General features: G+C 38.9%; 1 protein-coding gene across 1 annotated transcript; it reads right to left on the reverse strand.

Annotated features, from left to right (window-relative positions):
• Positions 1-1,795: 1,795 nt before the first annotated feature.
• On the reverse strand, positions 1,796-2,740 carry LOC105864451 (olfactory receptor 6N1-like). The gene has a single exon (XM_012752337.2). The coding sequence runs from the start codon at positions 2,738-2,740 to the stop codon at positions 1,796-1,798; it is 945 nt and encodes a 314-aa protein (XP_012607791.1).
• Between the last annotated feature and the right edge of the window lie 12,068 nt (positions 2,741-14,808).

Genomic DNA, 14,808 nt, shown 5'->3' on the forward strand with positions numbered 1-14,808 from the left:
ATGCGAGATCCGTGTAAAAGTAAGCGTTCTCAAGGAAATAAATCCCCACTACAGACATGGATGTGGAAAAACTTTGACGTAATAATGATTAATATTTAAATAGTGTTCAAAATTCGATTATTGCCCCCATTTTACATATAAGGAAACTGAGGTATGGGGGAAGGTAAGTGTATGGCATAAGGCACACAACAAGTAAAGAGTAGAATTAATGTCTGAACACAAGCAGAAAGCCTTCAAAGTACATACTCTAGCCACCACACTGTCCTGTCTCTGGGATGATGAGGCTAACTTATTTATTGAACACTTAGTATGTGTTATTTAAGTTAACTTTAAAACACTTTGTTATAGATTGTTTAAAGAAAACAAAATTTAGGTAAGAGAGAAGTTATTTATTTTTTTTTTGCCAAAGATCACATAAAATAGGGCAAAATTTGAATTTGAACCAACACCTTTCCCTTCCTGCCCTGGATATTCGGATCTTACCAATTGGAGCCTAATTTAGGTCCTGCTTTCTTTAAGAAGTGTTGTAGTCATAGAATCAAACTCCCTAAGCAGGAAGGAATGGGGGTTGTCACCTCCCTGCTGTCCTCTTATTTTGCGGACAGAGAGAATGAGTCTTGCCAGGGTCACCCAGCCAGGTAGAGTGGGTCTAGGGTTGAGTTCATGTCTCTTTACAGTAAGTCCAACAATCTTTCTAATTTTACTATGTAAATATTGGGATATTTCTCCTTCTTCAGTAGGATATTACATTAAAAACATTTGAAAATAGCTATTACTGTTGCTGGCATAGGGCAGACATAAAAGAATAATTGATTTGGTTTCCACCAGTGAAATATGTATTAATGAGAAATTTGGAAAATATTCAAGACCCATGCAGTACCTAGTCTCTGCAAAGGTTTTGCTCTTGATTTCTTTTCAATAATTATCTGGCTGTCCTTTAACAGGCACTTGGCCCTCAATTAACACATCATCAAAGTATGGAGATTGAACTTAATTAATTTTAAAACCCTGCTCAGCAGAAGAAATGTCAGGGGAGCTGGGGAGAAAAGAGGTGATAGGATGTGATCAGAGCTTTTATCCCTGCTTTCTATTTTTACTCTCAACTTTATTTTGTATGTGTACTTTATATATATATAATTTGAAAAGTTTTTCATTTGTTTGCTGCTTCTTTTTTTACATATGCTCCAGATCCTTTTTAAGGTGTATTCCTTGGCATCGGAAGAGAACTCTGACAACACCCTCATCTCCAATACCCTACTGTTGCCCCATAAGAAAGTAAATTATTATCTGTAGCTTTCAGCCACCTGCCCTGACAGTTCTTTCCTCCATTAAGCTACTTTGGGTCCCATGATAACTCAGAATCACTGGATTCCACAAACTGACTGATTTCTGCTCATGGCTCACTGCTCCACATCTGAAACTACACAAACTATAATTTCAGTCTCCTTGTTGCCAACCTTATTTTCCACCTCCTTACCCTTTCTCCAGGAATCCTATCTTGAGTAAAGCTGCCACTCCTAGCTTTAGTTTGACTTTTTTCTTTCAGTACTTCACTGTCTAAGTCATAAATTCAGCTAAAACCCTTGCTCTGTGTCAATTTTTTCCTCCTTTGTGGCATTTCTTCCCCATTAGAATAGGATGGAATCAGAGACCGTAACTCCTTTCTTTCTGCATCTTTCAGCTCTGAATAATCCAGGAGAGGTTATGTGCAGCATGTTTGTCTGACCAGATAATTGACTAACCAACCAGCTGGTTCTCACAGTTACCAAGAAGCTGGGTTACAACAAATGGAACATCAGGGTTCCCTCAAAATAGTCCCAATCCTGTCAGTGACCCTCCTCACAGCCTCCTTCACCTCCTTGTTGCGAAGGCTGTAGATGATGGGGTTGAGAAAAGGAGTCAGCAGGGCGTACACCAAGGCAATAAGCTTGTCTGTGCCCTCAGATCGACTCCCAGGTGAGCCTACATACACTGTGAAGGCAGAACCATAGAAAAGTGCCACCACAGTCACGTGGGAGGAACAGGTGGAAAAGGCCTTGGCACGGCTGGCAGCTGAGGGCAGCTTCAGCACAGCTTTCAGGATGCCTCCATAGAGTCCCAAAATGAGCACAAAGTTGCACCCAGTGGCTAAACCAATCACTGCCCCATGGACTCGAGCATACCAGCCTGTGTCCACACATGCCAACCGCATCAGTGGTGCCAAGTCACAAAAGTAATGGGCCACCCTCTTCAAGCAGAAAGGCAGAGTGGCAGTGAGGCTGGCTGGCACAAGCGCAGCTGAGAAGCCAGCCACCCAGGTGGCCCCAGCTAGCCGTAACTGGACCTGTCTGCTCATGAGTGCATGGTAGTGCAGAGGGCGGCAGATGGCAAGGTAGCGGTCCAGTGCCATGACACCCAGCAGGTAGCACTCAGTCATGCCCAAGGAATGGAAGATGTACAGCTGGATAAAGCACACAGCTGACGAGATGGGTGAACACCCATGGAGCAAGGTATGCAGCAGTGTGGGCACTGTGGTGCTGACATACCAGACCTCTACAAAAGAGAGGACGCTGATAAAGAAGTACATAGGTGTGGACAGTCCAGAATCTGCCTGAACCAGGACGATAATGAACATGTTCCCAGCAAGAGTAAGGAGATAGACGCACAAGGTCCCCAAGAAAGCAAGAGGTCGTAAGGTCCCAGTGGTAGTAAAACCAGCAAGGATGAAACTCTGGGTCCGGGTATGGTTGACATGATCCATGATTCCTAGAGTAAAGGGGTAAAGAGAGCATATGAACTAATTCAAGCTTTTTCCTCGGTTCAGAACATTTTCCTAGTACCAAGAGCATCAAATGTGAACCCCTTAAAGGAACTTGGAGATTGTCTAACCAATGCTCCTCCCCTTGAAATGGAGGAGCTGCAGCCCCAAAGGCAGAAATGGTTAGCCCCATTTCATAATCTGTTGGTGACAGGCCTGGAAGTCCTGACCCCAATTTAATCCTTTTCTATTTTGTGATCTTGGGCTCCAGAGACTGAAGCAACTGGATTTATCTTCTGCTCCACCATCAAATAACAAGAAAGAGAGAAAATTCCTACCACTGTTCCTCCTACAGTTTCCAATGAAAAAATAACCAGCAATACCGGGCTGTGGAGAAGGGAGGAAAGATTTCCTGAAAGTGACTGTTGAGGCCTCTTTCGAGAACCCTCTCTAGAGTTCACAGACCATTCTGGTAAGGACTAGACGTAGAAGAAATGGGAAATGCAACAAACGCACAAGTTCTGAGAACAATCTCTGAAATCTCAGGCCCTGGCATCTGATAAAAATTTATCCGGAAGATACTTTGTGCTTTTTAAGATGATCCCCAGAAGAGAGAGACATGTGCCAGGAATTCCTGGTGTGGAAAACCCTGAGGTCGGGACCCCCAAGCAAGAAGGCCTATAGTATATGAGAAAAAGGTCTTCTCTGAAGTCAGGGGTTTGGCTGTGGGATTTTGCTCTACCACTACCTGGCAATTCACGTCGTGTAGAGCCCTTCTTTTGTAACCTAAGCTTCCTGTTCTCTATAATAAAGATTTAAACAGTGGTATTCTAAGACTCTCAAGCCACAGATAATTTATGTTTCCCTAAAGTCATTAGAAAATGGTTAAGGGTTTTAAGGGGCATCAACAACATCACTTCAGTTTTCCTCCCACACTCTAATAACTCTAATACAACAAAGACCAAAGCCCTGAATTCTTTTCTTCAGTTACTCTCATCTTTTCTGCACCACCCCTGCCCATTACCTGACTGTTCTGATGGCATTAAAACTCATAGCATCCACCTCAGCATCCTTTCTGGCCCAGGACACCGCCCTACTTATATTTCATGTTCCTGGAGATGCTGGACTCCCAGGGGCTCCCTGCAGTTGCTCAGTGTGCCAAGCTTTCAGTAAGCACTCCTCTGGGGCAGGAGGTTGGGCGCAGGGAAGGGAAGCAGAGCAGCTCTACTTCTCAAATCACTTTTCTCAACTCTGCAGCCCTCACTGCCAGGCTTTAGAATTCAATCCCAGGGACATTGCCTATTCTGGGCCACTCGAAGTTTTGCACGTCTCGTATAGCCTTTTATGAGGAGAGAAGATCCAACTTGCATATCCTCATGCATACATGGTGAATAACTCCTTGAGCACATCAGAAGTGAGTTCCATCTTAAGAATTGCTTTGCAGGGAAACTTCTCAATCAGCTTCATCTTCATTCCATTCTGATTGGTCATACAGGCGACCAGGGAAGGGTTGATCATCAGTCTGTCCATTACTAAGCCTACCATGGTATGGAAAAGATCAGCAGCACTGTCACATCTGCTTTGGCTATTTCTGTCTGCATGACAACCATCCCCACCACTGCAAGCACCATCCACACCATCATTTATTCATTGATTTGATCATTGTCAAATACCTGCTATGTGCCAAGTGCTATTCTAAACCAACACCATTAGTATAATTTTATTCCACACCGTATTATTATTACATGGGACATTCACATAATGCTTATCCAGTTTTTCATCATCCTTTTCATTTTTATCTCTATCAGCACCATCTTCATAAAAGTCCCACAGTCGGCATATGAACTCTGATCTCAACTAGGCACTATACATGTACTAGATGGATATAGAGGGCATATAAATAATACATTGAATGTATTAATCAATTGGAGAGTAATGGATTTGCATTATTTGTAGATACAAATGTGTTTTAATATTTACAAATAAGAGGCAAAAACAAGATAATATCAAAATTAAACTGGATGTCAGAACATTAATCAGGAAAGATTTGTATGCAGGTCGTATTGATTTAGAGGAAACAACTGTGTCTCTTCAGATCAACCTGGAAAATCTTTCTGCAAGTGCTTAAATTGTTTAAGCAACAGGAAAAAATAATATTTGGTTTTGGGAATTTTACATTAGAAAGTAATATAAGCACAATTCACTATTGCACCGTCATGGAAACTACTCAAGTGCCTGCCAATTCATGAGTGGATAACTAAAATGTGGAATATGCTCACAATGGAATATTACTCAATCCTAAGAAACAACAGTGAGCTAGCACCATTTATGCTATCCTGGATTAAGCTTAAGCCCATAATACAAAGCAAGACTACACAAGACCTGGAAAATGGGCTACACATCTACTCGCCATCAAATTGGTACTGACAGACTAAAACTAAGGTGCTCAAAAAATGGTAGTGTTCAACAGGGATTTGGGGGGGAGAGATCCACATCTTAAGGATGTGGTGAGCATTGAAAGGGGGGAAGGGATTACCTCTACCCCTTTTTAGGGAGGGGCAAAGATACACATTGTAACCAAAATGTCTAAAAAAAATCTGTTACTGGGAGGTGGACAGGTGGAACAGGGGAAGGGTATGCACTTACATGGTGGGTGCAGTGCGCACCACTTGGAGGCTGGGCACACTTGAAGCTCTGGCATAGCGGGGTGAGGGGGCAGGGGCAATATATGTAACCCTAACAATATTTGTACCCCCATAATATGAGGTAATAAAAAAAAAGAAAGAAAAGCTTCAAGCAGAACACCCAGTGGGATTGTGATATGAGTGAATATTTTTGTTATGTTGTTAATCTATCTTAAGAGGGGAAAATATACAATGTTCCAAATTCAGAAGGTAAACAAGTGTATACAATGTGGCATAATTTATCCTTCCCCTCTGGTCTCCCAGATACTGCATGCCCTTCTCCAGAGGAAGACATAATGAACAGTTTTATGTGTATCTTCCAAGAGAATTATTTGTTCCTATCCTTTTACCTGTTTTGCTATTGAATCATTGATCTTTTTCTACTGATTTAAAGTTTCTATGTATATTTAAAGGGTATTTGTGCTTTATGGTGGTATAAATAGCTACCATTTGTCTCAGTTTACTTGTCTTTAAGGGATTTTATTTCATGTAGAAAGTTTTGAGTTATATGTAGTTGAATTTATCAATCTTTTTAAAAATGGAATCTCAGTTTTGTATAGTAGCATGCATATTTACATCTGAATTTATTTACTGATATATAAAATTTAATAAACTGTGCTCCCTAAAAAATAAGAAAGAAAGTAATATAACCTCAATATTAGAAGAATCTCTCTTTGAGTAAAAAATTCTCAGATGCTTGGCAATTAGAGGTTCCCATTCAGTCTTTTTCAGTCTGAAGCTTAGTTTCTGCTTTATCTGAAAACAGCTGTCCTTTCTGTAAGATGACTGGTTGCATCTGCCATTTGGCAAAATTACTGTATCCCTCATAGTTCCAAGTACCAAAACATTTCTGATTGCAGCTTTATTTATAGATTTTATAAGACATATTCTCACAGACCTCCCCCTTGCTTTGTAGTGCCCAGGTGTGTATCATCCTGGCCTGGCATTAAATGAGCATATTATAATGACTATACGCTTGCCTTCAGAAAATAATCAAAGTGGCACAAATGCCCATTTGCAAGAAAATTACACATAAACCAAAATAATACAGAAACATATGCTAAATTTTACCATTGTATATAATGAGGGATGACGGGTTTGTAAATTAAAAGTAGCACCAAGATAAAATAAAAATTGAAGTGTTCTACTTTGGGGCCTTACTTAGCTATAGAAATTGTTTATTTTCTTCTCATGACATCCCCTTCCAGTACTCACTTAACATTTATTCTGTGCTAGAAATGGAGCAAGAGAGAGAGAAAAAAAAAAGCAGCTGTTATCTGTTAAGAAATTCATGATTTATCAAGAGAGACAACTAAGAGTGTTACAATGTTAAGTGAAGAAAGCAAGATTTCACATGTGTCAGCATCTCGTAATATGATTGGCAATATTTTTAAAAAGCCTATGTTGGAGAAATAATTAGAAATAAATAGATAATTGTTTTAAAATAATTTTATTAATATAACTGATTTTAAAATTTTGGGTTTAAATGTTCTATTATGGACACATTTATGTGTAGCATTATTTTATAAGGAAAAAATGTGATCCAAGTGTTAGAGAAACTTATATAAAGTACGACTAAAATAGTATGAGGAAATCATCCTGAATCTGTTATTCATTCATTAAATATATTCATTGAACACTTGCTGTTCCCCATACCCTATACCAGGGAAAATATGAGATGCATAAAACATACTTTCTTTACTTAAGATGCTTAATTTCAAGTGGGGCAAACAGACCCAACAATATCCATTTATAAAACAACAGGGACTCTTACACATACGACAAGATATTTAATCCAACTTATAATAAAATACATGCAATTTTAAATTACATTAAGATACTTTTCAGATTGACAGAATTCCAGAGATTTAAATACACACTTTGTTGGGAAGGCTGCAAGTAAACTTTTTTTTATAATACATATAGAATTAAAATTATCATACTTTGGGTGAAAATGAGGAATCTTTAGGCTAAATACACATCTGTTTGCACTGACCCAGTAGTCCTATTTCTAGGAATTCATCTTGCAAGTATGTATACACGTACATAAGAAATGAGGTATACACAAGTTATTCACTGTAGTTCTGCTTTTCTTAATAGCAAAAGACTGGAAGCAATCGGAGAGCCCTTCAATGGGGGATTTGTTAAATTAAAAAAAAAACAAGGAAACACCACAGAGCTGTTTGGCAAAATGGGGAGGCATCTTCTACAGTGATATGGAAAGATCTCCATGGGGTCTATAAGAATATTTATAGGTGCTCAGTTTTGCATTAAGAAAAACTGAGGGGCCAGGCACGGTGGCTCACACCTGTAATCCTAGCACTCTGGGAGGCCAAGGTGGGCGGATTGCTCGAGGTCAGGAGTTCGAAACCAGCCTGAGCAAGAGCGAGACCCCATCTCTACTATAAATATATAGAAAAAATTAGCCGGGCATGGTGGCGCATGCCTGTAGTCTCAGCTACTTGGGAGGCTGAGGCAGAAGGATTGCTTGAGCCCAGGAGGGTGAGGTTGCTGTGAGCTAGGCTGATGCCACAGCACTCACTCTAGCCTGGGCAACAACATGAGACTCTGTATCAAAAAAAAAAAAGAAAAACTGAGGAATGTAAGACACACTAATGAAAGTGGGTTCATCTTGTGGGGATGGAGGCTGGCAAGGGGTAGAAAGGGGCAAATGGACTTAGCGTTGAGAGAAACACACTTCTATATATACCTTTATGGATTATTTTAATTTTTTAACAATGTAAGTAACAAATATATTAATATAAAAAAAATGTCAGTACAGAGGCATAATAGGATAATATATACTGAATTGCTCAAGGGAGCCCTAGTTAATGCTTGTTGTCCCAGGACAAGTATTAATAGTGCACTGTTTCATTCTTAAAAATGTTTGGGCTTATTTGGATGATAAAATATATGAACATTCTAGATGATATGCTCGCTTTGAGGCTACTGCAGAGTTTGTGACCTAAATATGTGTGTGTATGTGTGTGTGTGTGTTATAATTTCTCCCCTTGTAGATAAAACTGATGTCAACATCGAAGAAGGAAGGGGCTCCAGAGAACTGGGCACAAGACATCCACTTTGCCTCAGCCAGTGCAAACTGTTATAACAAACCTCCACAGAGTGAGTGGTGAATAAACAACAGAAACTGTATGGATATTGACAGTTTGTTATTAATATAAAACTAAACACATTGTCATCATATATTCCAGCAATTGTGAACATTGCCATTTATCCAAGGAAGCTGAAACATAACGCACACACAATAAACCTGCACAAAGATGATTATAGCAACTTTATTTGTAATTGCCACAATGTGGAAGCAACCAAATGTCCTTGAGCAAGCCAAAAAATAAACTGTGGTACATCCAGACAACGGAACATTATTCAGCCCTAAAATAAATAAGCTATCAAGCCATGAAAAGACATGGAAGAAACTTAAACGTGTATCATTGAGTAAAAGAAGTTAACTTGAAAAGGCTACGTACTGTATAATTCCAATTAATTGTCATTCTAAAAAGGCAAAAGTATGGAGACAGTAAAGAGATCAGTGATTGCCATGGATTTGGGAGAAGGGGAAGAACAGATGGAAAAGTGATGGTTTTTAGGGCAGTGTAACGACTCTGTTTGATAATATAATGGTGGATACAGGTCATAATACATTTGGCTGAACCCATGAAAGGTACAACACCTAGAGTGCACCTTAATGTAAATTATGGACTTTGGGTAATAAAAGTGTGTCAATATTGGACGCATGTTCATTGAACGCAACATATGTACCACTCTGGTGCAGGGATGTTATTGGTGGGTGGTAGTGGTGTCAGGGTAGGGTTGGGAGGTACATGAGAATTCTGTAATTTCTCTTCAACTTTGCTGTGAAGCTAAAACTGTTCTAAAAAATAAAGTCTTTAAAGAAAACAAAAAAAGTCCTTTATGGAATTTAAAGGTAACTGAAAATATCTTTCCAATAAAGCATACAGGAGGACCAGAGCTTGTATGCAGTCCTGATGGTGAGATCAAAAGTGATCACCTTGTGGTAGAATTTTAGTAGTACATCATTTGCTAAAAGTAAGGAAGAAAACTCGATCTTAATATTAATCGGATTTCTTTTCTGTGCCAGGCTTTAATCATGATTCTTTTTCATGTCCCTTTATACTTACCAATAACTCCTTAATGCTGGTATGCATTAGTTGAAACATTATATCTCTAACTGAAGTTTCTTTCTACGGCATGGTTCCAAAAGGGCATCCTGGTCTGCTAGCCCCTTGTCAGAATCTAGTCTCAAATAGAAATGTAAGTCAGTTTCAGACAATGGCTTTGGCCACTTTTAAGTAGTTTGGTCTGTGAGTAATCACAGGGCTTCTGAAGGGACACTGTGACGCTATAGAACTCAAAACTGAAATTTTAACACTTTGTTGAATTCCTTCATGTAATAATACTCTTATGGATTTAGGAATCATCTCTTTGCATTCTGTTAGGTATTAGATGTGTAACTATGATGCTACCAATAATAGCTATCAACAAAGTTAGATTTTATTCCATTAGCACCTACTATATGCCAACTTGAATTATCTTATTTAATTCTCCCAACAACCTTAAAAGTAAGTATTATTTTTAGTTTTCCAAATGAGGCAAAAGGGGTTTAGCTAAATCACTAAATTTCACAACTAATGATTTGTGAGATTGTAATTAAAACTCAAAGGATTCTGATTGTATTCTCTACAACAATGTTATTACCAGTGCTGAAAATGGAACTTGGGTTTTTATTGTTGATAGCATTTCAGAGCCACGGGAAATGGCACTGTTTTGTTTGTATGGACGTGTGTGCAGACAAGCAGAGATGTGCAGACAGGGAGATGATCAGAACTGCTTTTTTCCCCTAAAATGAAGATTGCAGTTTAAAAAATGTTCTGAAAGAGCAAACAAGTATGGCAATGCCTTCCTTCGTTTGAACTCACGTGGTATATACCTCTCATTTTGTGCGTCAGTTTGTCTGTTTATTTGTTTAAAGCACAAGACAGTTTACTAAACTTGAGCTGACTCTCTTGACGCTGTTATCCTGGTTGCAGAATGAAAAACACATCATTTATCATAGTTCAAAAAACTATAATTCAAAGAAACTTGAGAATTCATAAAGTCCAATCTCTTTATTTATATATTAAAAAATCGGAAGTCAGGGAAGGTATGCGACCCACTTTATGTGGGAGCTACCTGGTGGGAGAGCCTTGATTAAAACCCAGGCCTCCTCCCAGCCTGTACCTCCACAGCGCCTCCTATGAAAGTAGGAAACAGATGCTCTTCTGTGTGGTTCAGGCAAAGTCTCCTGACCAAGTCTGGGGAAGGGATTCCTAGCAGGATTCTACTCTAGTGCTGCTTTTTTGACATCTCAGTCTGCATTCCCATGTTCCCAATTAGCATTAATTAAGAGAAGCAAAAGGAGAAAACTGAGGCCTTCCCAAAGCTCCCTGCTCACAGCTCACGTAGGAGGTGGTCTCTGCAGAGAAAATACTGGTAATTACTGCAGTTGAGGCTGTGTGTCATTAAGCAAGCACTAGGTCCCTCCTGGGAACAGTTCCCTTGCCTCTCCTCCAGGCTTCCCCAGCTTAATTAAACAACTTGTTTGCCTTCTCATTAACAAACTTGTTAGCACTTTGTTCTTTTCCCCTGAGTTGCTCAGAAGAAAAGTTTTATGGGAGAATTTGTTTACCTAGATAGATTTGGCTTTTGGCTTTCATGTCTCCTATGGGATACTGAGGTATCTAGGTCCCCCAAACAAGCTGTGTGAGGCAGTGATAGTTCAGCAGTGGGTCCAAGGCTCCTCTGCTGGGTCAAAGGGATGTGAAAACAAAAGATTGACTAAGGACAGGAAACTTTAATGCAGCTGCCGCCTGAGATCTAATTGATAAGGAGGAAATATTTAAGACTTGTTTGCACATATTGCTCAAAGACTGCCAGGCTCATTGCATGCTGTTGGGCCTCTGATTAGAAGTACCCAGGCCTTCTGGTCTCTTCTTCCCATGTACAATATTTCTGCAGTCCCTAGAAGTGGGTATAGCTTTATGGTTCTCACCGATCACTCTGACATTTCAGTAGCAGCTCTGTACTGAGGCAAGGAGGGACAGGATATATATTATTGTTCCCCATTTGTCAAATAGAAGCCTGAGGCTCTAGTAGCTCACCTAGAACAGGGATTGACTGCATTGGTAGGAGGACTTCTAGCTCATCTCACTTAAGATGAGGTGAAATGATATTCAGAATTGCCCAAACTTTCAGCTCATTCAGACCAAACATCAGTAATTCAATTCAATATTTATATATTTGTCACCAATATTAGTAGTAATATTAGTGATACTGTTTATTAATTGCCCACTAAAGTGGCTATAAAATGTATAAATCAGGAAACTGAGACTCAGAAAAGCTATATGACTAGTCCAGAATTACAGAGAAAATGATAGATCTGGTGTTCATGTCTAGCTTAGCGGAATGGGAGGGGTACCTGCTATGAACATTCTAGTGCAGATGGCTTCTTTATAAAATGTCTATTTTTCATTTGTGTAAATACCCAGTAGTGGAATTGCTGAGTCAAATGGTAGTTTTACTTTGAGTTTTTTGAGGTATCTCCATATTACTTTCCATAGAGGTTGTACTTGTTTGTAGTCCCACCAGCAGTGTATGAGTGTTCTTAGCTCACTGCATCCACACCAACATTTGTTGTTTTGAGACCATTTGATAAAAGCCATTCTCATTGGAGTTAAGTGGTATCTCATTGTGGTTTTGATTTGCATTTCCCTAATCATTAGAGATATTGATATTTTTTTTCATTTATTGGCCATTAGTCTGTCTTCTTTCAAAAAGTTTCTGTTCATATACTTTGCCCACTTTTTAATGGGGTTGTTTGATTTTTTTCTTGCTGATTTTCTTGAGTTCTATATAGATTCTGTTTATCAGCCTTTTATCAGATGTGTAGCATGTGAATATTTTCCCCCATTCTGTAGGTTGTCTACTCTCTCTGATGATAGTTTCTTCCTTGGCTAGGCAGAAGCTTTTTAATTTGATCAGATCCCATTCATTTATGTTTGTTGTTGCTGTCATTGCCTTTGGGGTCTTCTCTATAAATTCTTTGCCTAGGTCAATGTCTAGAAGAATATTTCCAACATTTTCCTCTAGAATTCTAATAGTTTTCACCCCTAAAGTTCAAGTCTGTTACCCAGAATGGGTTGAGTTTTGTAAGAGGTGAAAGGTGCAGATCCTGTTTCAGTCTTCTACATGTGGCTATCCAATTTTCCCAGCACCATTTGTTGAATAAGGACTCTTTTACCCAGTGTATGTTTTTGTCTGATTTGTCAAATATTAGATGGCTATATGAGGATGGTTTTATATCTGGGTTCTCAGTTCTATTCTGTTGGTCTATGTCTCTGTTCTTGTGCCAATGACATGCTGTTTTGGTTAGTATGGCCTTGTAGTATAGCTTGAAGTCTGGTAAATTGATGCCTCCCAATTTGTTCTTTTTGCTTAATGTTGCTTTTGCTATACAGGATCTTCTCTGGTTTCATATGAAGCATAGAATTATATTTTCTACACATGCAGAAAATGATGTTGGTATTTTAATAGGGATTTCATTGAATCTGTAGATCACTTAGGGTAGCATGGACATTTTAACAACGTTGATTGGTATGGTTTTCCAGCTGCTTACATCTCCTGCTATTTTCTTCCTCAGCGTTTTGTAGTTCTCCCTGTAGAGGTCTTTCATCTCCTTAGTTAAATGTATTCCAAGGTATATGATTTTCTTTCTTGCTATTGAGTCTTTGATTTGGTTCTCAGTTTGACTATTATTGATATATAGGAATGCTACTCATTTGTGTACATTGATTTTGTAACCTGAGACTTTGCTGAATTTGTTGATCAATTCCAGTAGTCTCATGGCAGAATCTTTGGGATTTTCTTTATATAAGATCATATTATCAGCAAAGAGTGATACTTTGACCTCTTTTGCCCCCATTTGGATGCCCTCAATTTCATTCTCTTGTCTGGTTGCTTTGGCTAGGACTTCCAGAACTATGTTGAATAGAAGTGGTGACAGAGGGCAACCTTGCTTGGTTCCAGTTCTAAATGTGAATGTTTTCAATTTTTCTATGTTCAGAATAATGTTGGCTGGTGGGTTTGTCATATATGGCTTTTATCATTTTGAGGTAAATCCCATCTATGCCTATTTTGTTAAGTGTTCTTACCATAAACGGTGTTAAATTTTGTTGAATGCCTTTTCTGTGTCTATTGAGAGGATCATGTGGTCTTTGTTTTTATTTCTTTTTATGTGGTGAATTACATTTGTAGATTTGCATATAGTGAATCATCCCTGCATCTCTGGGATGAAGCCCACTTGGTCATGAAGGATTATTTTTTTGATAAGCACCTAAATTCAGTTTGCTAGGATTTTATTGAGAATTTTATATGATGTATCGTCTCAGATCACAGTGGAATAAAATTAGAAATTAACTCTAACAGACACTCTCATCTCTACACAAAGTCATGGAAACTAAACAATCTACTACTGAATGACAGGTAAAGGAGGAAATTAAGATGTAAATCAAAAGATTCTTTGAAGGAAATGATAAGGGGACACAAGTTATCAAAATCTGTAGGACACAGCTAAAGCAGTCCTGAGAGGAAAGTTGATAGCCATAAATGCCTATATCCAAAAGACAGAAAGATCACATATCAACATTCTAAGGGATCATCTCAAAGTATTGGAAAAGGATGATCAAGCCAATCCTAGACCCAGCAAAAGAAAAGAAATAACCCATATACGACCAGAACTAATTGAAATCAATGGCAAAAATTTCTCTGGTTTTATCCTACACTGCTGGTGGGACTGCAAACTAGTTCAACCTCTGTGGAAAGCAATATGGAGATACCTTAAAGCGATACAAGTGAATCTACCATTTGATCCAGCAATCCCATTGCTGGGCATCTACCCAAATGATCCAGTGACACTCTACAAAAAAGACACCTGCACTCGAATGTTTATAGCAGCACAATTCATAATTGCAAGGCTGTGGAAACAGCCCAAGTGCCCATCAATCCAAGAATGGATTAATAAAATGTGGTATATGTATACCATGGAGTACTATTAAGCTCTAAGAAACAATGGCGATATAGCACATCTTATATTTTCCTGGTTAGAGCTGGAACCCATACTACTAAGTGAAGTATCCCAAGAATGGAAAAACAAGCACCAGATATATTCTCCAGCAAACTGGTATTAACTGAGTAGTACCTAAGTGGACACATAGGTACTACAGTAATAGGGTATTGGGCAGGTGGGAGGGGGGAGGGGGCGGGTATATACATACATAATGAGTGAGATGTGCACCATCTGGGGGATGGTCA

The sequence above is a fragment of the Microcebus murinus genome, chromosome 2, assembly GCF_040939455.1.
Source record: "Microcebus murinus isolate Inina chromosome 2, M.murinus_Inina_mat1.0, whole genome shotgun sequence".
Taxonomy (NCBI): domain Eukaryota; kingdom Metazoa; phylum Chordata; class Mammalia; order Primates; family Cheirogaleidae; genus Microcebus; species Microcebus murinus.

What these genes read in the sequence shown, in the direction of transcription:
- LOC105864451 (XM_012752337.2), bottom strand. Translation starts at nt 2,740, where the DNA reads ATGGATCATGTCAACCATACCCGGACCCAGAGTTTCATCCTTGCTGGT.